At 38.2% G+C, this 25,320-nt stretch overlaps 1 protein-coding gene across 7 annotated transcripts in view; it reads left to right on the top strand.

The window, feature by feature from the left end:
- Positions 1 to 25,320, top strand: part of Gfrl (Glial cell line-derived neurotrophic family receptor-like) — a 590,185-nt gene that overhangs the window by 474,335 nt on the left and 90,530 nt on the right. For 5 of the 7 annotated variants that reach the window (XM_067762822.1, XM_067762821.1, XM_067762823.1 and 2 more), the window contains 2 exons: positions 5,781 to 6,540; positions 11,226 to 11,338. The exons of the other annotated variants lie outside the window; for them this stretch is intronic. In XM_067762822.1, coding sequence (XP_067618923.1) covers positions 5,781 to 6,540; positions 11,226 to 11,338 — 873 coding nt within the window. The remainder of the gene's footprint in view (positions 1 to 5,780; positions 6,541 to 11,225; positions 11,339 to 25,320) is intronic. 7 annotated transcript variants of the gene reach the window in all.

A 25,320-nucleotide genomic window follows, 5' to 3' on the forward strand; every position in this document is an offset into this window, starting at 1 on the left:
TTTAGTACTTCTTACTCATTAAATTTTTTCATTCAAACGCTTCCAACAACTATGCATATATGTATGTATATATATTTGATTTTCGTAATCAAACTACCAAAGAAATGCACACTTCTGCATCACCTATGCGCCTCAGTTTAAAAAAAAAAAAATAAATAAAAACCAGCCCTCTTTTAAAATACTATGTAGCTTTCAACTGAAAAATTTAAGTGAAAACTCCCTATTTTCGCAATGTTTTACTTTACACCTTCACCTTCAATACACTCGCATTCGCATATACACGCTCACTATCTATATATAAAAATCTCAGCAAAAAAAAAACGATCAACTCGCCTCTGCCAGCCGCATCGTCGCTACGCATATACAATTTCATCTGCTCATATTCACACACACACACAACCATCCTTTCAACTATCAGCCAGCTCGCTCAGTCGCCTTAATGTATGCTTCCTGTTCCGACAATGTCTTGCACTCACTTTACTTACTCAATCAACTACTACAAATGCAATTTCGACAATGTTGTTTCACCTGCTTACTTTGTTAAAAAAAAAAATCTCTTCAGCTAACGTTAATGCTTTCTTGTGCCATACCTACGATAATGTACATATTAATGTTTGTGTGTATATGTATATAGTGGTATGTTTGTACATATATATTTCTTAATTTCGTAAGCCATTTTGCATTTTCTTGCTCATCACTGCTGCACTGCTTCCAAAATTTTTTCGTTACTTATGCACATCTTCTACTGCTTTCATACTCTCTTTGTTATCAATGATTTGCTTATTTTTGTTTTTATGTATATAAAGATGTATGTATGTAAATATGTTCTGTATAGTGTTTGTAGTTATTTTATTAGCTTGTTTGTGTGTAAATTCCAACTGTCACAATTTGTTAAAAAGCTTTTGCATCATCTGCATTTTTATCTCCATCTTCACATCAGCAATTGTTGCTCAGTTGCAACTGTCATTGTCACTATCACTGTCACAGTGACAGTCGTTCTGTCATCAACAGTATTAAAGTCGTCACGCCGCCTATAACCTATAAAAGTTTCAGCTTGTTGACTCACCTTAGTAAGTAAAGTGCAATATTTTTGATAGATTGCTTGTCCTTGCAGACATAACTACAAACATATAAACTAAATTATCTGTAGCATATCTGCAAATTCAGACTTGTCGCTTAGTTTTTTTTTATATTTCTTAATTTTGTTGCACGAGATTTGGTAGTTGCACTACAGTGATAAACTTTGTGGTATACCGTTTACATTCTTTCAAAATCGTATAACTGGTAGATTTAGTGATACTAACCACAGATATGCCAGATATTTCCCCAAGGACCCAGCTAAAAAATTTGTCAAAAGCCAGGACCAACCTAATGAATTAACTCTGTCCTCTTGCTAAATACTAAAAGCTTTCTATTATCTTTAATACTTGCTGGATCTAAATCAACAGCTGTTGTTTTGGCCAGGCGATCTTAGGACATGAACATAGTTCGTGCGCGATTGTTGGTTGTGAATTTGAATTATATGTATAACGTGCCGCCGAGGTCAGGCTAGGTTGACTGGGACGGTCAATGAGGACCTCACATAGACTTAATGTGTCCACAGTGTTACCAGAATTTGTTTGACGACAAACGGAAGAACCCCAATCGGGTGCCAGGATATATGTTATAGAATAACTTCGTCCTCTTGGCAAATACTAGCAGTTTTCTAGAACCCAGCTTAGTTGCTGCTTCAAGATCTTGCAACTCTACCACCCCTAATAATTGGAGCCTTGACCTCGCAAGTACAGGACGCGAACATAGAACAAGCTCAGCCGTTTCTTGTTGCCGCTCATACTTGCTGAACTTGCTGTTACTGACGAGACCTAACTTATAAGCATGTGACGTCAGAAGACAGTGTCCAGTCAGTATGCCCATTGTGAGCCTTAAGTCTTCTCTCTTCAGAGATATGAGCCACATTGTAAGTCTAATATCGTAGGCTTTGCACATGATCTAAGAAATTTTGCAGCCCCGCGCTTTTGTTCACGCCTTTCCTGCTTGATGGATCATATGCAACTCCTGTGTCCTTTTGATTTCTCCCAAACGGATTGGGACATCTATTGTCGACTCAGCGAGTGTTGCATCTTCCTTTGCTAACTCAACGGACTTGTCATTACCTTCTATCCCTTTATGACCGGGAACCCGGCAAAGTTTTTATAATGCTTCTTTGCATTCCAGACACTTCTTGATGAAGTAGTGTGTGAGATTATTACCTTAATCGCAGCCTGACTATCAATATATATATTGACGTGACTGCAGCTTAAGCACGATTCCTTTAGTATTTTTGCTACTTTCTTCACTGCTATAATTTCCGGCTGAAAAACGCTGCCGAAATCTGGCAGCCTGTAGGATCTATTTATTTCTAGGTCGACAGGGTAAGCAGCAGACCCAACCACCTCCATTAATTTGGAACCATCCGTATACACGTGTATATTATGTTCTGCTATTTCTGCACCCCGGTACTAACCCTCCGGCTCAATTGTGGCCCAAATATCTCTTTCGAAGCTCAGACACAGGACCATATATTCCGATTGTCCGATGTTAGATGGTGCTATACTGCTGTGGCCATAAGGCCTGCACTTAAGCTGCCCGAAGCCTTAAACTTTGCTAACGCGATGTTTTGGCCATTAGGTCTGCAGGGTGGATATGTAGAATGGCATGCAATGCTGCTGTGGAGGTAGTTTTTAAGGCTCCCGTTATGCTAATCATTGATACTCTGCATACTCTCTCAAGTTTTTTGGTATACGTATACGTGTGACTGTACACCAAACAAGAACCCCATAGTAAAGTATAGGTTTGACAATTGCCGTAAATACCCAATAAGAGAATTTGGGTGATAGGCCCCACGTGCATCCTAGTATTCTCGTGCATGCATACAGTGCCGACGGAACTCTCTTCACTTTCTTCTCTTCGTTGAGCATCCTCGACAACTTATTGTGTGGAATATGGGTCTTTTAAACTTAAAAGTGATTGCCCTTTCGCATATGCAATGAGAGCACAGCTGTGCTGTGAAAAGCAGACTCCTAGACGGCAATAGTGGTTCTCCAAGAGTTGGATACATTATTCAGTCTTATGGACCCGTCGAATAGTATTTTAATTCTCTCTACAGACACTCTTCATCGCCAATTTGATCTAGGTATCAGTCACCATACCCGCACTATCTGCTTCATTATCAACATATATGTTCTCTTTTTATGCTCTTTTGAATTATCCCCAATGGAAAATGTATGTAGAGAAGTGCGACAAGGGACTTTTCACTACCACGTGATCATTGCCTGTTCTCTATCTAAATTATTATGAAGTATATATCCTCTGGCTAAGATTTTCCTCAACCGCGTTATTTCGCTGGAGCACCCGACATATTTCTCTATTTATCTCTCTTGTCGTTATAAGTTTCACGCTTTTAGACCCTCAACATATCCTTATAGTTTTTCTAGCGCGCTTTATTTCCCGCAACCTTTGCAAGTTTAAATATTTCTTTTACCTGTCTTGACGGCCCTTTGTCCAGCTGTAGCAGTTTGGTTTTCCTCTGCATCTTCTAAGAGGGCAATTCTTTCATGCAGTCATCAGTGTTTTTGAGAGGAAGTTATGAAAGTCCTACAGTTTTCTTATAGTATAGCGTCATCAATCACAAGACGAACAGACTACATGATTCCCTATCTGCGTTTCGAGGGAGATCATAAGCCACAATAGAGGTGGACGGTTGGCGCAAGGGTGCCCAAATGGCGGACGAGGCGATACATGTGTACACCGATGGTTTCAAAGTGATGGAAGGAGTAGGGTCTGCGGTATAATGCGCTGATCTGGAAATAAGCAGGTCCTACAGGCTGCCGGATTACTGTAGTGTTTTCCAAGCGGAAATATTAGCCGTAACCAAAGCAGTAGAAACCCTGGAAGAGAATAGCTTAAGCTGCAACCGTGCTAACTTTTATATTGACAGTCAAGCAGCAATTAAGGCAATAATCTCGCATAGCACAGCATCTAAATGCATGCTAGAGTGTAAGCAGTCTCTCTGGAGAGAATCGGGACAGGGAGAAGCATACATCTATATTAAGTCCCAGGGCATATGAGAATAGATGGGAATGAAGAAGCGGACGAACTAACTAAAAAGGGTGCATCCCTTGAAGCTTGCTCCGTAGACGTCCCAATTAGACTGGGCGAGATTAAGCGAAGGCGAGAGGTGCACATGATCGACCAAGCGGGAAAGGCGTGGGTTCAAGCACGGGGCTGTAAAGTGTCGAAGATTATGTGTAGGTCTTACAACCTTAGACTAACACCGTTGCTTCTATTATTAAAAAGAGAGCACTGTAGACTCATGACGGGTATTCTGACTGGATACCGCCTTCTGGCGTCACATGCCTTTAAATTAGGCTTGGTCAGTGATAGCAAATGTAGGAAGTGCGGGTTGGAGGAGGAAACGATCGAGCAAGTTCTGTGCTCGTGCCCTGCACTTGCCAGGCTAAGACTCCAGCTATTAGGAGCGATAAAGCTATCAGATCTAGAAGCAGCAAGTGGCTTAAGTCCTAGCAAGCTTCTAGTATTTGCCAAAAGGACGGAGTTAGTTTATAACATAGGTCCTGGTTTTTGATAGGTTTTTCAGTTTGGTCGTTAAACCAAACTTCTGGTAACACTACGGACTCAATCAGTCTATGTGAGGTTCTCATGGACCGGCCAGTTCAACCTAACCTAACCTACAGTTCCTTTATAGTGGAAACTTATTTATGTTCTAAATTTTTCTGGAATTTGGTTGACCGATGGTTTCTTAAAGCTCTTTCTTTCTCTACCCTTTGAGGATTATATACCCTGCTTCTGCGGTGATATTTAAATTCGAAAAGCGCGTATTAAGTCATTTGCTTTAGTATTGAATAAAACGTACAAAAATTATATCGAGGTTACCCATTCGCCCCAGCGGGTTAGGGGGTTGGAATATACCCACGGTAGGTATGCCTGTCGTAAGAGGCGACTAAAATACCAAATTCAAAGGGTTGTGTAGCGCAACCTTTTCAGGTTGACAGCGCAATATATAGATATGTAGCTTCTCCAAACCCAATTGTCAATCTCACCTATCCGTGTTGAATCCTGTTCCGCCAAAGACCATCAACATCGATAACACTCCCCAAAGCATTCGGTGAGTATCCTTGTCGCTACAACAACAACAACATGTGACCAATTTGCTCGTCTCTGGTATTTTTTCAGCTATAGCATTGTTATTTCAGCTTTCTTTGTTTGCATGTTGTTTTGCTTAAATTTATAGTTAACTGTGTAGATAATAATACACAATTTCACGCAGCACGCTTACATACACACCAACTCAAGCTCAAAGCACTAATTTGAATTAAATTCACTTTCCCTAATGTACTTTCATTGATTAAATTTTTAATTAATTCAGTGATTTTGTCTTTTAAAATTTTCTACTCCCTTATTTTGTTATCATTTTCCTATTTTATGTTGTCTGCTATTGAAAGCACCTGCCGTCGAACTTCATCACTAAAAGGCAATAGAGATAATCGAACTTTATAAGTTGTTTAGCAATGCACAAATATTTATGGATATACACAACGGTACATGCACTAACGCACACTTTCCTTTCCAAAATATCACCACTTTGCATATTATGTATGTATGTATAGCGCTTATTTTGATAAGCTTAATCAAATCTCTCCTTTACTTGCACTTGTACTATTTTTATGCACAGTCACCCAGCACTGCCCTTAGTCTTTCTTTTTCTAAAATTTCTCTTGCAGATAGATTAATATTCTTCCCGGATGGTGCTGTACCAAAATTCAAACAAAAACAAAAGCAACATCAGAACCGTACCACTACATCGTCGTCATCATCGTCATTATCTTCATCGATAAGCAATGCCACAAATTATCAACAACGCTTGAATAATGTAGTTACTGAAGAAGAAGAAGAGGAAGATGATTACGATGATCGTATACGCGCTGAAATCTATTCAAATTACCCGCATTATTTACATCCACCATCGTGGGGTCTCAATAATCCACTTGTATTGGCTTCACATTCTCCACACACTTACGATGATGAGGACGAGCCACTGTTGGAAGTGGGCGAGCATCATAGCGCAACAGCAAAGAGGCGTCAAAAGACCATACAAAAACAACAGCAACAACAACTACAACGTCAACAAGTTGTACAGAGTACTGATAATTATATACGAAAGAATGAAGGTAACGCGGTAGGCGTTGGTGGTGATGGTGATGATGTTGTGGTTATGGTGGATACCGATAGTTCTGGTCGTCACTTTGCTGGTGTTGGTTTTGGTTTTGATTCCGCTTCATCCGGTGCGCCTGATGCGTCGTTTATGGAGCATAGCACCAACAATAGCAGCAGCAACAATCACGTTACGCACCACATGCATGAGTATAGTATTGATGGTTTCACTATTACAATTTCACCGGCAACTGTATCTGCACCGGATAATGTTATACCTGCACCACCGACACACCTGCACCACAATAAAAAGCACCAGAAAATTGCAATGTATGTGAGATAGCACCACCTAGTTATATTTATGTATACAGCACTTTATATATTTTGTACACGTATTTTATGGTGATTTTGTTTAAAAAAAAATTTGCCGTTGCCCTCTTGACTTCAACCCAGCAAATAATACAGGCCAGCAAATTTTATACGCATAAATGACCCCAAAGTTTTCTAAGGGCCTACAGTAAGTTGAAATTAACAATCTTCGAACTGGTTCTGGTTTTCGAAATATTTGTACCTGAAAGTGCTAAAAATACATTTTTATACTGCATTCCCGACGCTTTTTCGTCACGAAGGCTTCCTTTTATTACAAAACAACATATTAAATTTGAATAAGCCGCTTCCTTTCTTGAAAATGTTGAATTACTCTTTGGAAGGTGCCCTTTTTGAGATATTGTACTAAAACTGTGCTAGGTTTACAATATTTTCTCCTTATAAAACTTTTTCACAAATTTGGAGTCTACTTTTAGGCACTTTAGTCACTTAATAACTGCATATAAGAGTTTAGTAAACCATGAACGCTCAAAATAAAATTTTGTTTAACTAATAAAACAAAACATTCAGGGTAAAAGAAAATAAATGGACGACTCCATTTGCTACAGAACTCTAAATCTGATATAAGAAAGTCTGCCTAAAAGTATGCTACACATATTGTTTTTTCACAGCGGTCAAGAGAATGCTAAAACTATAAGGCCCGGGTTTTCAGTAGTTGTTTAAGCTAAGCTTAAACTAGGTAAAAAATAAGTTATGAAGGCGTGCCAGTATCACAAATATCCATTATTCCCGGCAAAAAAAGCTTTATAAAACGGGGCCGCGGACAGTTACTTACCGGTGACCCTCCTCGACCTCTGTTATTTTTAAGCATGCATATGTATTGAAAAGGCGTCAAAACTATCACATTTACCATTTTTTTTTTATTTTCAAAGCAGCAATGTACAATTTAGGTTATCAAATGAACACATATTGTTTCGACAGCTCTTTCCAAAATTATTGCAGTGCTGGAAAGTTCCAGTGGTATATTTTATACTGCATAGAAAATGCCACGCAGTCTCTATTGTGGTATGTCCTTATAGCTTCAGTAATGGTCCTTATGCGATAAGCCTATCGATTTCCCATGCTAAGAAACAGGCCAATGACCATATGGCTCTAGATGTAGCAAAAATAATCACGTGTTTCTTTGTTTCAAAACTGAACATTTTTTCGAACTCTTCGCCCTATTTTTCATCTTTTTTTTAATATTTTTACTTTGCATTTCGTGGAAGGAGGAAATGCTTCATGCACTGACCGTCATGGTTTTTAAGCCTGACTACGAAACTCAACGGAGGGCTACCCACAAAAACTTAGCCTCCAAAAAATTTACATTACTTTGGATACTGGTTCTTCGGGTCTCTCCTACTCTCTTTTTCCACTGTTCTTGCCAGCGTCGTATCGACTCTTGTTGTGCCTTTACGGTAAAAATGTAAATATTCGCTTTCATTACCTTGTCGTATATTAATCACCTTTCATCAGACAAAAAATATAAGGATATTATTACCCAAACGACGACAGCACTTGCGGAAAAGAATCAAAACGACAGTTTTGTCGCTTGGCCCAAAAAAACAAGCATTAAAAAGGCTGCAGGCCTGCCAAAACACTGCACTCAGAGATATCGCGGGATTTCTTTTTAAGGAGATATGAGAAATAAAATCTGAACCCAAGTGCGTTAGATTCAAAAACATTTCCATAAAAGGACTTTTCCGATAATAAGAGGCATAGTTTTTATTAGGTTAGGTTGAACTGGCCGGTCCATGAGGACCTCACATAGACTGAGTAAGTCCGTAGTGTTACCAGAAGTTTGTTTTAACGACCAAACTGAAAAACCCTATCAAAAACCAGGACCTATGTTATAAAATAACTCCGTCCTCTTGGCAAATACTAGAAGCTTCCTAGGACTTAAGCCACTTGCTCCTTCTGGATCTGACAGCTGTATCACTCCTAATAGCTAGTGTCTTAGCCTAGCAAGCATAGGGAACGAGCACAGAACGTGCTCGATCGTTTCCTCCACTAGCCCGCACTTCCTATATCTGCTATCGCTGACCAAGCCTAATTTAAGGGCATGTGACGCCAGAAGGCAGTGTCCAGTCAGAATACCCGTCATGAGTCTACAGTCCTCTACTTTTAATGATAGAAGCAACTTTGTTAGTCTAAGGTTGTAGACCTACACATAATCTTCGGCAGCAGCCCCGCGCTTGAACCCACGCCTTTCCTGCTTGGTCGATCGTGTGCACCTCCGCCTTGGCTTAATTTCGCCCAGTCTAATTGGGACGTCTACGGAGCAAGCTTCAAGGGATGCACCCTTTTTAGTTAGTTCATCCATTCCTATTATCCATTCCCATCTATTACCATATGCCCTGGGACCCAATATAGATGTATGCTTCTCCCTGTCCCGATTATCTCCAGGGACTGCTTACACTCTAACATGCATTTAGTTGCTGTGCTATGCGAGATTATTGCCTTAATTGCTGCTTGACTGTCAATATAAAAGTTAACATGATTGCACCTTGTGCTATTTTCTTCCAGGGTTTCTACTTCTTTGGTTACGGCTACTATTTCCGCTTGGAAAACGCTACAGTAATCCGGCAGCCTTTAGCATCTGTTTATTTGCGGATCAGCACAGTATACCGCAGACCCTACTCCCTCCACTACTATGGAACCATCTGTGTACACATGTATAGCCACGTCCACCATTTGAGCACCCTTGCGCCAACCGTCCACCTCTATTGTGGCCTTACGTTCGCCCTCGAAGCGCAGATAGTTTTTATTAACTACTCCTTAAAGTGTATGTGTCGGATCATTCTCTTCTCGGTTTCTATTAGATTGTACTGGAGTCAATGATCAAGGATCGAAATCATAGAAAGAAAACAAATTTAGGCATTTTCAAAACCTCAACAAGCTGGGTCTCAACTTTTTTCATGGTAGCTTTATTTTTCCATGTATATATATTATATACACTGATTTCAGCAAAGCATTCGACAAAGTACGCCACTCATTACTTGTTTGAAAACTCGAATTGCTTGGTTTTCAACCCGGCCTAACTCGCTAGATCTCCTCCTACCTTTGCGGTAGAACTCAAAGAATCATTTTTAAAAACATTTGTTCCAATGTCATCGATGTTCCCTCCGGTGTGCCTCAGGGCAGCCATCTCGGTCCTATTCTGTTGTTGGTCTTTATACACGATGTTTCCACAACTATAAAATATTCTAAAATTTTAATGTATGCCGGCGAGGTAAAACTTTTTAAGTCATACGCGTCGGCTGAAGAACGTTCTGTACTCCAGGCGGATTTAAATCGTTTAGTTACTTGGTGTAATGCGAATTTTATGCCTCTCAACATAGAAAAAGTAAATCCATGTGTTTTTCACGTGGGAACATACAGCCAGCTTCCTACACAATTAATGGCCAAACTCTGGAAAGCGTTGATGTTTTTGTCGACTTGGGAGTTACAATGAATTGCAAACTTAGTTTCAACCCTCATATTAATACCACAGACAATAAAGCGAGAGGAGTTTTAGCATTTGTGAAAAGATGGGCAAACGAGTTTAGTGATCCTTACGTTACAAAAACTTTTTTACATCATTGGTGAGGCCGATATTAGAATATGGATCGATAATTTGGAATCCGCGTTATCAAGTTCATGTGGATAGACTAGAATCAATTCAAAAACAGTTTTTACTTTTCGCCTTGAGAAATCTTCAATGGAACTCTCCGTATAATCTTCCTCCTTACACTAGTCGATTAAAACTAATAAATCTTCCTACCCTTGCAAGTCGTAGAGAAATGCTTGGTGTACTATTTATGGCTAGACTTTTAAATGGATCGATTTCAAGCCCATTTCTTTTGAACGAAGTAAACTTGAATGCTCCATGCCGAGTTTCACGGCATCATAAACCTATAATTCTTAAACAATGCAGAAGCAATTTCCAACTACACGAACCTTTTCTATGTTTGTGTGAAGATTATAACACTCACTCGAGAATAATTGATGTTTCGGACTCGCTCTTTGCCATAAAAAAGACGGTTCTATCTTCTCTTAATAATTAAAAAATAATATTTATACTTTTAATCTATTGTATTTTGTGAATCTTTATTTCTCAGCTGATGAGTTTCTCTGTAGCTGAGCGGTTTTAGATCTCGGCGCTTAAGAAGCCACTGCTTCTCAAAGACTCGGTAACAAAAAAATTAGAAATAACACATAAATAAGAATTAGGATAAAAAAAAAAAAAAAAAACAGGATTAGCCTGGTTTCATCGGGCCACTTGAGGGCAGTGCGCTGCCACAACATCCGAGAAAAAAAAATCAGGGTCCGAATTACATTTTAGGATCCGTAATTGAAACTTATTTTTTTAATCACAATTTTTCTAAAATGTGAATTAGGGACAAATAGATTTAAGACTTATTATAGAATTTTTAAAATAGTTTGAAGATTGCATAGTTGCCGTTTGTGTGAAACCCGTTTTCAGTTATTAATCGTAAAACGTAATACAGGCCCAACTTTCCTCACCTGCACATATTTACTTTATGCTATTCATAGCTTTAGTCACAAAATTTTATTTAATTTTATTTAATCTTATCTATGCTATATTTTGTACATTTCTCCCACCTTTTGCACTTTAAATTAATTTAATCCATACAAAAATTAAATAGTTCAAGCACAAACTCGCACAAAATTATAAATCTTAGTGATGCAATAACCACCGGACGAGATAAATTATCCCACCGTACACGCACCTACAAAGGTGACAACATGGATGAGAGAGGTAAGTTTCCTACTCAAATATAATTGTATATTACATACATATGTATATGTGACCCATTCTATGAAAAGGTGGCTTATGACTCAAAAACAATTTTTCCACTTTTTACTGGTTTGCACGTGGTGAAAACTAGAAAGTCTAACTTGCTTAGAAGTGTACTAAAAATGAAGAGAAAAAAGAACATAACTGAAAGGTGATGAAGCTTTTGGTTTCTTCGATGCCACTTTGGTGGCTGGTGAAGCATCCTCAGATTTTTTTGATAGCATTTTTTTCGATGGCAATGGAGCCAAAATATCGGCCAGAAACTGGTTTGTGCTTTGCCTTTTGGGCATGACTGTTCATAATGCAAAAGAAAAACTACTAAGAAACTGTAGAAATACGTTGTTTATCTTTAACAGCTGTTTCTCGCAATTTCTTTTTTGAATCATAAGCCACCTTTTCATAGACCGGTCACATAATATAAATGAACATCAACGTAAGAGAGATTATGATAACATAAAATAACATGGAAAGAGGGAATTAAAATAATACTAAATATAAAAATATTTAGGGCCGTTTTCGCCATCTCGGGTTAAGTTAAATTTTACCATCCAAATCATCATTTGATATTTTTTGCCAACCAAGGGTGAAAAAACCCCGGTTAAATCGATAATTGTGAATATTTGGTAGACCAAATGGGAAAAATCTATTGTGAGTACAATAAAACTGACTTTTTTCTTGCACTTAACTTATAAGTCAATCCTTAGGTAGGTAGGTGAAATGGCTGCCACCCTGGTCGCCCAAGTAGCTATTTAAAGCCATTTTGATGCCATGTAACTCGTCTAAAAACCTACGGAATGTTACGGCCAATGTATTACAACCAGCCAGGGTTGTTGATAAAATTAAGAATATTCGGGATTGCTATCACAGATAACGGGGTTCCAAGGAACCTTAGCCGTGCTCTAGCTAGAGCCGGGCATTTACATATAAAGTGTTCTAGTGTCTCCCTGGCATTTTGATCTTTGCAGCTTCTGCAGTAGTCGTTATACGGAATGCCCATCTTTTCCGCATGCGTACCTATTACCCAATGATCGGTGCAGACTGCTATCAGTTTGCGTGTGTTAGCCCTGGATTTGTTCAGAAGACCTATCGTCCTCTTTCCATCATAGTTTGGCCAAACGGATTTTGATATTGCACAGGTGGTGATGTTATTCCACTTCGTTTGTGCTTTCTTCAAGTAGAAGCTTTGGGTATTCCCTTTGGCTACTGCTAAGGGTATGCCAACTGCGACACTGGTTATTTCCTCGTTCATCTCCGATGAGTGCCTGCGTGCTAGCTCGTCGGCCTTCTCGTTACCCTCTATACCCCTATGACCCGGGACCCAGATAACGCGTAGTTCTAGATTGGTGGATAACTCGGATATGAGTGGCTTACAAGCCCACACTAATTTTGAGTTAATGAGTGGCGAGGAAAGCGCTTTTATCGCTGCTTGGCTATCCGACAGGATGCAAACTTTACCAGCTACATTCAAGCCCTCCAGTGATTTGCAGGCTTGCCAAATCGCGAGGATTTCTGCTTGAAACACGCTGCAGTGCGATGGGAGTCTGAATGATGCAGACAAATCTAGGGATTCAGAGAAGACTCCGGTCCCCACTCCCGATTCTATCTTGGAGCCGTCAGTGTAGATTTGAATGTCGTCGACCCTTATGCCCGTGTTTCTCTTCCACTCGTTCCTGCTTGGAATGGCGGTATTACAACAGAACTCAACCTTCAGTTTGCAAGGCTAGTAATCTGTCTCGGTACAACATGTACCGCCCGGAAGTTTCTTTAGGATACTACTATGCTGAGTATCGTTCCATCACCCAGACTCCCTGAGTATCAGTGCAGTTTGTGACGATGTACAAAATATATTCAAGTCGATCGGAAGCAGGTGCAAAATGGGGTTTGAAGCAGCTGTGGGGCAAGTGCGTCTGGCCCCTATGGAACCAACGCACGCAGTGCGCTGGACTTTTTGCATACTGGTGAGATTCTAGCTCTTACTTAGAGCTTCCTACCAGAGAACCACAGGTAAGCACCGGTCGCACCACCGCCTCGTACATCCAAAGTACCATGCTTGGCTTGAGTCCCTATTTCTTACCAAACAGTCAATCCTTCAGTTAGCATGAAAAAAATAAGAACTACGATAACTTATTGATAAATGACTAATTGTAGATAGTGAAGCCGGCCCTAAATAAATAAATGCAAATATTTTATTCAAGCAACCCGATTTTTTATTCATGTATATTGTAATGGTATTAAGATTAGAAAATTATACATTTAACACAGCGATAGGAACTTAGTGGGATTCAAGAGGATAAGCGCAATTCATAGTTTCATCAACCCAATTAGCAACGTAATAAGCAGGCGAGGCTCTGGCGACTCCAAATTTCTCATGGGGGGATAGGGGCGATATGACCTAGAAGATTCAATGTGGTCAAATTAAATCGTTCCTGATATGGTTGGACTAGTTCCGTATGGTATTTGCGACCGGAACGAACCAGATCTATATCCGACAAAGGACAATCAACATCGATAATACTCCCCTTCTGGAAGTGTCCTCATCGCTAAAATGTCAACAATAACATGGGAGCTTAGTGAATCAAACCAATCAATAGAAATCAAACCAATAAGATAAAATTAAAATAAATGTGTATGACTCGATTAGTACGCGGTAATTTTCTCAGGTCGGTGATTGTTCTTAGTTAAGATGAGAAAGGAAAAGAATGGAACGGAAAGAAAGGAAATGAAAGGAAAGGAAAATAGAGGAAAGGAAAGGGGAGTATAAGAAATAAAAGAAAACGGCATGAAGGAAAAGGAAGAAAAGACAGGAAAGGAAAAGAAAGGAGAGAAAAGAAACGGAAACGAAAATACATCAAATGAAAGGAAACGAATGACTTAGACGTACAACCGACTTGTTATCGATTTCTTATGGGTTTGTTACCAACGCGCTATCATCATAGAAAAGGAAAGAAAACGAGAAAAATGAGAGAGAACGAAAAGAAACTAAATGAGAGGAAAGAAAAGGACAGGACAAGAAAGGAAAGGAAAGGAAAGGAAAGGAAAGGAAGGAAAAGAAAAGAAAACGAAAGGAAGGAAAAGGTAAAAAAGAACAGGAAAGGAAAAGAAAGGAAAAAAAGACATGAAATGAAGGAAACGAAAGGAAATGAAAATAATGATTTAGACGTGTTATCGACTTGTTATCGACTTGATATCAGTTTGTTACCAACGTGCTATCATCATAGAAAGCAATCAATATCTATAGATTATCTTTTTGATAGATGTGTTTTCGGCTTGTTATCTATACGTCGATAGAAAAAGAGGATGAAAAATCAGTCATATCGGTATCGGTTGCTGTCGATAACAATCAGCTCTCTTTAAGCTATCAATAACAAGCTGATAATAAACCAATAATTGATTGTTGATATCGTTCACTACTTCGTGTCGGTGAAGATATATACACTAGACTGGTCGAATTATTAACCGATATCTATGGCGCGATATCGGTTAATTTCCTTCCATACAAATGGATCCAGGTTAATGTACAAGCCTCTATGCTGCAAAAGAAGTGAACGCAGTGGCACAAGAAAAGTATGCCGTCGAAAAGCTGCTCACGAAACAGACAAATGATGATTAGTCCACTCAGCACTCACACCTGCTCACCGGAGGCAATCTTCGACTTCACGATGTGACCGGGTGATAACATCTCGATATCCAACTGATAATTAACCAATATCCAACTGATAATTAACCAACAACAGGTCGATAATGAGCCGATAGCAATAAACAATACCAAAAAACTTCCCGGGATGGAACAAAATTTTTTCAAATGATCCACAATATATAGACCAAATCTCTTTTCAATAATATTGTAACGAATTTAGTGTAATTCCGCTTATTCCAAATCTTCTGCTAACGTTCGAATCAATAAACTGTTGAATAAATAACTCCAATATTGAATAATGCAAAAATGGTCTTTATTATAGTACTTCGCAACTGATAGCTTGCTTAAATCGAACTGATTTTTCGTGCCTCAACTGTTGCTGCTTTTATACTGTTTGATTTCCTCGTTGACATATTTCTAGGCGCTTCTATTTCTAGAATTTACTAGTTAGTTATCAGCTATAAAATTACAAGCTATAACTACGTTTATAGCTTCTCATATGCGCGTGTATACGTAAGTGATGCTTGCACAAGTTATAGCCTACCATTGGGAGTATCTCAGATATATGCATGTGTTTGTCCGTTGCTCTCCGCTGCTTGTATGTATAGACATAGTGATTGATTTATTGATGTACATACAAGTCACTGCTTAGTGTTGGCTTAGAGATCGTAGTATCCCTTAGTGTTGCTAACATTCATCACACTGTTCTGCACCTAAATCTGATCGTCCCGATCAGACAAATTTCCTGATCTAAACGCCCCTAGCATCTCCAAATATACCACTCTTCTATTTCGTGGTTTCCCAATGGTTTGTATGCGGTAGGTGGTATCACTGATCCTCTTCACAACTTTGTACGGGCCTTCCTGCACCGAAATTTGGATGCAACACCTTTTCGCCGGTAAGGGTTGTATAGCAGTACCAAATCTCCCTCCAAGAAACCTTCCGAATTATAGTTCTTGTCGTATCTGTATTCCATCCTACTACCCATTACCCTGGGCCGTTCCCTCACACTCTGTTATTTGGCCAATGACCTACTTCGCAGAGCTTGCGCTTGACGGATTGGCTTCGCATAATCAATATCATTCCCACGTTTCACACCAGTAGTGCGCCTGGCTTGAAACTACTCTTGCATTTCTTCTGAGAAATTCTTTCCTTCATTTTTGTGCGTCCATTTGGTTTTGTGAATGCCAGTGTTTCTCTCGCAGGTTCTTTTGATTTCGCTTTATTTGGCCCATTCGTTCCATCAATATTTACCTTTGACTTTTGTGGTCTTCCTCGAGTCTTCTCCACCAGCACTCGCTTACTGCTGAACACCTTCTCCAAACTGAAGTTAAGTGGCACATTCTGGTTCTTATAACGCATAACCCTTCTCTGCATATCGATCATGATGTCATGGTCAACTAAGAAGTCCACTCCCAATATGACTTCATCAACAATCTCCGCCACAACGAACTTGAGTAGAACTATGACCTCCCCAATTAAGATTTCACATACCACTTCTCCCTGGACTTGGTTATACTCGCCAGTAACCGTACGCAACCTTGCTCCAGGTAATGGCTTTACTCTCCTGTTGGCCAAATCAGATCGCATTAAGGAATGAGACGCGCCGTATCTAGAGTCAGTACACGGTCATTGCCATCCACATTTTCTTTAACGGTCAGACTGCTCGAGTTTCTTGCAATTTGAGAGATAGATATCACAGGTCATTCAATAGCTGGGACAAGTTTTCGATCTTTACGTCTGACTCGCTCTTGCTTATGTCCTCCAGCTTTACGTTTACGACCAGCCAAGTTTGAACTACCAGGACCAGTGCTGCAATGACGTGCAATGTGCCCTGGCTTTCCACACTTAAAACATTTGGTTGCACCATTATTCTTCTGTTGCGTTCCTTTTAAAGCTTCCAAAATTGCGTCTACCCACTCTGGCCTTTCTACTTCCACACGGCGCGCTTTGAAAACTGGCTTACACAGAAGCGACGCTGTTTCCTGAATCAGAGCATGTGATGCCGTTTCTGCGAATGTAGATTTGGGGTATGGGTATGTCCCTCGCTTCGTTTTGACATCCTCGTATTCCATTAATAAAGCTCTGAATTTTTACCTTTTCGGTGTATCCACTTGTGCGTCCGCATTCGCTAAATATGCCAGCCTTTCAACATCCGACGAAAACTCTTGCAATGTTTCACAAGGCCTCTGGTATATCTGTCTCCTATGCTCAGTTTCGTATCATCTTTCTAGAGCACCCATCAACGCTTCATAACAGTTCCGTTCGCCCTCTGGAATAGTTTGTAAAATCTCAGCTGCAGGCCATTTCAATGCCACGAGCAGTGCTGCAACTTTATCTTCCGCATTCCAGTTGTTCACTGCTGACGTCTTCTCAAATTGAAGCTTTAATACCTGGAAAGGAACAGATCCATGAAAAGTTGGAGTTTTTACCTTCGGATTACTCGCTGAAATTGCTGCGCGATTTAGTTGCAACTGCTTGATACGTCCTCTCAAAGCATCCACTCGGCCTCGATTTTTTCCTCAAAATGTAAAATTTTTGTATCTTGCGCCGAGGAGATACGTCCTTCTTGCTCTTCCAGTTGAGCAGAGATCCGCGATGATATATGTGCTGAAATTTGCGCCGACATTTCGTATATTCGTGCCTCTTGTGCTTAAACCTTCCCTGCAATACGGTTCTCCTGCGATTCCAGCTGAGATGACATTTGCGACGACATTTCGGATATACGAATTTTCTCTGAATCCATCTTGGTTGCCATATATATCTTCTGCCCTTCCAGTTGTGATGACATATTTGTGGATATTTGTGATGACATTTCTGTTATGCGTGTTTCCAGGGTTTCCATTTTTGCCGATATCTGTGATAACAAAGACAATATCACATTATTCTCGCCGCCTATGACTGGACTCGGACTTCCATTCTTCTCTTCAATTTTTGTTGTTGTCTCTTCCCCATCAGGATGAAAGACATCATCATCCACATTAATTCCTTCCGACTCCATAACGTCTCGTATTTGTGCCTGAAGTTCGAGTTTAGTGCCGGTTATATTCAATTCACGGCTCTCCAACTCCTTCTTCAGTTGCTGGATCCTCAATTCACTCAAATTTGCCATGTCCAAGTTGTATTCAAAATCTTCGGAATTTATTCAACAATTCCTCTTCTGACACCAATCTTCTGCTAACGTTCGAATCACTAGACTGTTGAATAAATAACTCCAATATTGAATAATGCAAAATGGTCTTTATTATAGTACTTCGCAACTGATAGCTTGCTTAAATCAAACTAATTTTTAGTGCCTCAACTGTTGCTGCTTTTATACTGTTTGATTTCCTCGTTGACATATTTGTAGGCGCTTCTATTTCTAGAATTTAATAATTAGTTTTCAGCAATAAAATTACCAGCTATAACTACGTTTATAGCTTCCCTTATGCGCGTATATATGTGAGTGATGCTTGGACAAATTATTGCCTACTTTTGGGAGTATCTCAGATATATGCATGTGTTTGTGCATATCTCTCCGCTTCTTGTATGTACATGTGTGTAGACATAATGATTGACTCATTGTTGTGCATACAAGTTACTGCTTAGTGTTGGCTTAGAGATGATAATATCCCTTAGTGTTGCTAATATTCGTCCCAATATATAATTCTTTTCCGATGCTCAAGCTTTGTGCTGTGACTGCAATCATCCTACTCAAGTGTGAGCCAAAAATTACCAAAATTCATATAAATTTATTGATGGGATGTCAATCGGTGCATTTGCTATCTCCAATTACCTTCGTTACTAATGAAATATAAAACTACAAACACTACAACAAATTCTAAATTCCATTCCCCATTCTTCCTGTTAACAGAACAAAATATCATAAATTTGTGTTTTTTCGTGCTTAAATATTTTTTTTTATTTGTAGTATTTTTATGCTTATGATTTAACATTGAATTGAGTTGCAACGTAACCCGATCCTTTGATTTAGCTAACAGCCACCGAAGTTGTGGAAATTCTTAGTTTAACTCTCAGCAAAATCAACAAACGGCTTATACTATTTGGTTTCATTGTTTCATGATATTTATGTCATGCACAGGTTATGTTGTATTTTTGTAATGAAGCAACAAAAACAGTATGTGCTTATTTTTATCTGAAATGAAGTTGGTTGCTGATCTGAATTTCTGCCAATAGTTTGAAGGCTACGTTGCAAAGTGGAGATAGTGTAGGAAATAATAAATTGGAAACGATGTTATAAAAAAAAAAATTTAAACAAAAAGCCGAGCAGGATTTTACAAAATGATTTTATTTAAATCTTCGAAGGTTTGCGGAACTCTAAGTTTCATATCTATAGTACAGATATACACATAGAATTTATTTATTTATTCGAAGACCTTGCCTCTTCTTGAATCAAAACTAAAATACTTGAAAAAATTGTGTGAAAAACTGGTTATATCAAAAGAATGTCATTGTTTTTATAAAAATCTTGAGGGCAACGCTTTACCCAAACCCAATATTTCAGAAGATTCTGATTCTGATGAGAATAACTAGTTCTAAGTTTGCAATAATATCTTAAATAAAAACACATTAGTGTTTATGAAATTGAATTGAATGTATAACTTTTTCATGTACATATATACTTTCGATAAGTCGAAGCCGCGGATGTTTTCCCAAGTACTGTGATGCTCCGAATCCGAATCCGCCAACAGAATTGGCCTAGCAGGTATTGGCTTGGTGCTAACATTATTTAAAAATTAATTTGCAGTATTTTTTTAAATGTTTTGAGGTTAAGGCCATACCATGACCACTTGGGCCAATTCTTATAGCGAATTTGGATTCAGCTCATCAAAATGTATAGAAAACATGAGTCGGATTACCTGATCCGACTACTTTAAATTTTTTTGTATAGCTGTGTTAACCAAAAATTAGATCAGTTTTTAAAATTTTTGTTCTGCCAGAAAAATGAATGTGCTAAATCTCGGAAAAGAGAAGGGATGCGAGCAGAGCAATTATCGCAGTTGAAAGAGCATAGTGTGGGTTTCATATGTAGATACACTTTTACATTAGAAACTAATTCTTCTAATTTTGAGGAAGCAATCAACTTTGAAACTCGATTTCCCAACATTTTCATTTTGGCACATTCATTCTTCTGGCCAGCGGGCGACGATACTGCTCTTTACAATGACAAGCCATCTGCCATAATAAAGCAATTCACCTTATTAAATAGAACCAAGTATGTGGAACAGTCGACTGCAAACTAAACTGGAATGCGCACATCGAGAAGTCGATACGGAAAGAGAGTGGATGCTATGGCTGCATGAACCCCAGCGGGTTAGGGGGCTTAGAATATACCCACGGTAGGTATGCCTGTTGTAAGAGGCGACTAAAATACCAAATTTATTCAAGGGGTTGTGTAGCGCAACCCTCTCAACGGGTTGCCAGCGTAACATAAAGCTTCTCCAACGGCATTGTCAACCTCATCTACCCGTGGGGAATCATGTTTCATTAACAGCCGAGGCTCTGGCGACCCCAAGTTCCTCATGAAACTAGGGAGTGGGTAGGGGGGTGGCCTAGGGGGTTTAATATTGTCATATAAATCTTTCCCGAGATGGTCGGGCTAGTACCTTAATGATGCGTTGTTACCGGAACGTACCGGATCTATATCCGGCAAAGGGCCATCAACATCGATAGCACTCCCCAAAGCCTTCGGTGCATTCCCATGTATTCCTAAATGCCCTGGGACCTGCCCTGTGATAGATGTATGCTTCTCCCTATCCCGATTCTCTCCAAAAACTGCTTACACTCTAACAAGCATTTAGATAGATGCTGTACTATGCCTTAATTACTGCTTGACTGTCAATAAAAAAGTTAACACGGTTACAGCTTAAGCTATTATCTTCCAGGGTTTCCACTGCATTGGTTACGGCTAATATTTCCGCAAGCAGAAAAGCTATAATCACTTTTATATGAAAATTTGATATACTTAGTTATTCTTAAATTGCTCTTGTATACCCATTAATATTATTTTGGAAATCTAAATATTTGAAAAATATGCATATTTCTATTCGGAATTCAGAACACATACGACCCTAACTTGAATATAACAACTTCTTCTAATCTGCGACGTCTATACTGTTTGGTGATGCTATCAAAGTCCTACAAAAGTCCACAGTCATATTAGTTCACCAAGTCCGCCTAATATAAATAGCACATTGGGAATTTCTTAACTTTGTATTTTTATCTTCCCAAAAATGTGGTTCTGTTCTTAGGGGGATCCATAAATTATGTCACGCAAACTTTAATGAAGGAACGGAAATATGACTGAAAAGTAGAACTTAAACCATCATTTCAAGCTCCATTTGTTAGTTTGCGAGGTCACTTTCCATTATTTTATTAACTATGATGCGGTTAAGTGTTAAAGCGAAGAAATGCGCGCAAAAATGTTTATGTATTCCAAACTAAATGTTCGGGTAGCATACTTTTTTTGTGGATAAGTTGGTGTACAATGAAAGTGTACTTGAAAGGAGAGGTGGTATAAGGTCAACAGCCTTAACGTCATTTGATCTTATGCCCACCTCTTATGGCCACATAGTCATAAAAAATTAAGGAAATGTTCCGCTTTTCTGCCCAAAGCGTATAAAGCTTTAAGCACACACCCCTCGATGCACGCTTTCCAGTTCCATTTTAAATCAGCTGTTAGCACCGAATACTTTGCAATAGGTTATAGCGGAAGTTGCTGACCATTTAGTCTTGGCATTTTATTTGAGATAATTTGACCGTCTTCATAAAGAGAACTAAGTGCGTATTATGCGAATTTAGATTTGTCTGTCTATCTTCTTAGTCTTTTCTAACTTATCATGATTTCATTCATTATGAAAGGGACCCGAAAATAGAAGCTTCATATCATCAGTGTTGCATAATCGATTTTTCTGAAACATAGACATATTTTAAGTCGTTCGAAAAAGGTTCATATGACATAAATCCTTTTTCAATTCCAGCCAATTGGAAGATATGCTCACCATATTTTGACAAATTCGTGAAGTAACCTTGCATTGTCTCATTAAAAGACTTGGTTTAAAATTTAGGTCTTGAAACGTAATAATTTCAGAAGATTTTATAAAAAAATGTAAGGTAGTATTTTTTTTAACTTTTTGAAAAATTATTTCAGAAATTTTTATTAAAAAATAGTAATTTAAAACTATATAAGCTAAGTGAAAAGATTTTCCCCCAAGGTATTCAAAAAGTTACTCCAAATAATATTGCTGAAATTCTTTTAAGTCCAAATTACCCAACAGCTTAGGAGCAAAATCTAGGCAAGACAATCTTGCCTAGTATACCGAATTTCAAGCAAATAGATTATACGTGATCCATCGGTAGGGTGAGTTGTCGCGGAAGGCTCCTTATTTATATGATATATTGGATTGGTATCCATACTTTTAACAGCAATTGGCAAATTATTTTAAATATCGAACTATCCGTTATCTAATAAAACAAATCTTCCCAATGCGGCACATTCAAGCTGCTTTTGTTAAAACTTTGCATAAAATAAAATTTAAATCACCTTTGGGAGTTAATATTACTTTCTAAACGCAAATACATCAGCTGAGCCTAAAGCCTATGGAGCATAAGATATACTCGTAATTTATTCATTTTGTACATATTATTATTTTTGAACGAAGTACATTTTGGTGGTAATGAATGAAATGCGGAAATACAAGCCAATTTAACCCAACAGGCCCTTGCAAGGATGTATTTGCAAAATTATCGGTACAAGGCCTGCTTACATTGAAGGCGGTGATTTTTTAATCATAACAACAATAAAATAAAGCTTTATGGCGAACGTAGTGGAGTACTGGCTACTTGATTACATTGAACGCGCGCGGTGTGTTTGAACCAGTCATAACCAAAGTAAAAAATACAATAATAAAAAATGTAAACCAAATGGATAATGTAAAATAAAACAAGTTTAAAAGAAATCAAGCCAATGAAAAAAACAAATAAAATAAAAATAAAATAAAATAAAATAAAATAAAATAAAATGAAATAAAATAAAATAAAATAAAACAAAATAAAATAAAATTTAATTAAATTAAATACAATAAAATTAAATCAAATCAAACTAAATTATACTTAATTCGTATTGAATTATGACACTTTTTTCATTTTTCGTAATTTTCGATATCCAAAAAGAGGGCGTGGTCATAGTCGGATTTTTTATACCAAGATAAAGTGAGTTCAGATAAGTACGCGAACTATGTTTAGTACGAATATATCTATTTTTGCTAAAGTTATCGTGTTAATGGCCGAGCGGAAAGACAGACGGTGGACTGTGTAAAAAAACTGGGCGTGGCTTCAACCGATTTCGGCTATGTTCACAGAAAACAGTTATCGTCATAGAATCTATGCCCCTACTTAATTTCACAAATTTTTGTTCGACTTATGGCACTAAAAGTATTCTAGACAAATTAAATGAAAAAGGGTGGAGCCACGCCCATTTTAAAATTTTCTTTTATTTTTGTATCTTGTTGCACCATATCATTACTGATATAATTTACTTAACTATATACTATAAAAATATTGAATTTTTTGTAAAAATTTGGCTTTTACATTTTTTTTTTTAAAGTGGGCGTATTCGTCATCTGATTTTGCTAATTTTTATATGGAACACATATAGTAACACATATAAAACTCTTAAATTACCTTCTTTTAAAAGTGGGCGGTGCCACGTCCATTGTCCGAAATTTTACTAATTTTCTATTCTGCGTCATAAGATCAACCCACCTACCAAGTTTGATCGCTTTATCCGTTTTTGGTAGTGAATTATCGCACTTCTTCGGTTTTTCGAAATTTTCGATATCGAAAAAGTGGGCGTAGTTATAGTCCGATTTCCTTCATTTTAAGTAGCGATCTGACATGCATGCCCAGAAACCTACATACCAAATTTTATCATGATACCTCAAAACTTACTCAAGTTATCGTGATAACAGACAGACGGACGGACGGACGGACGGGCATGGCTAAATGAATTTCTTTTTTCGCCCAGATCATATCTATTTCAATTAGTTTATGCCGTTACGGATTACCGGTATGCGAACAAAATTAATGTACTCTGGGAGCTCTGCTCAGCTGAGTATAATAAAATAAAATAAAATAAAATAAAATAAAATAAAATAAAATAAAATAAAATTAATCTAAATAAAATTAGATAGCAGGGCGAGGGAAAATTGAGGGTATGAGGGAAAAATAGAGGTGGAGGGAAATAAGAATGAGGGGCTGTTAGAGATGGTGATTAAAAATATGGCTTTAAAAAGGGGAGAGAGAAAAGTGGGGACAATTTTTAAATACTCGAGTGCCAAATTTCGATGAGAACAAAATTTGCGGGGTCCTTTGTTAATAAAACTGAAAAGTAAAAACTTAACTTTTTCTATTACCGAGAAGAATGAAATATTCCCCACGATGGGCGAATTTGTGCTCTACTTTAATACTCTTCTTTTTTACAATTCTTGGCATGGGAGCTTTTTCCAATGAAATCTCCGCTTTAATTAATTTGCCACACTACACACGAAATACGTTGCGTGCGTCTACTATTATCGTTAAAGTTGTAAATTTTATTATGACAAAATTACAGCAATGCTGTTGTTAGTGCACCAAATGCAAAGCTAATGTAGTGTAAGTGAGGTAGAGGTGCTGGGTAACGCTTCCGCTTATAGCCTATAATTTCGTACAAAAAACCAATTTAACAAATACAAACAAATCACAAAAGCGCATAGTTTATTTGAATGAACAACGAGGCACAACGCCACCAAAGTCCATACATAGTTTTATGTCAAAGGAATATGTGCCAAAAGTATAGTATGTATTTAAAAATTCTTGTATATATTTGTGATAATGGCGCGTTTGGTTTGTTTACTTCGATGTATTCGTTTTACTCTGCTAACATACGCACTTACTATGAATGCTTATGTAAACTTTTTATGTAAGTGCACTTCAGCTCGGCAAACATACATTTCGACATACAATCAGAGCATATATTTTCATGATGGCATTAGTGGTGCCACTTTAAATATCCTTGCATGCTGGTGTAGTGCTTCAACAAGCCCACCAGTGGTGTTACAGGAAACAACGCAAACATGAACTCACTCATGAAATAAATTCGCATACTTCTTATGCATACCCGAGAATATACATAGGTATGAGGGTATGTCAATATATAAACAATGAAATGCGTGTTATGCTTTGTTTTATAAAGGCCCTTATAGGTCCAATGCTGGTCCTAAATTTTTTCTTTTGATTCTTCTGTTACGAATCTCCCTATGGCGTCGTA

Source organism: Eurosta solidaginis, chromosome 1 (genome assembly GCF_040869045.1).
Source record: "Eurosta solidaginis isolate ZX-2024a chromosome 1, ASM4086904v1, whole genome shotgun sequence".
Lineage (NCBI taxonomy): Eukaryota > Metazoa > Arthropoda > Insecta > Diptera > Tephritidae > Eurosta > Eurosta solidaginis.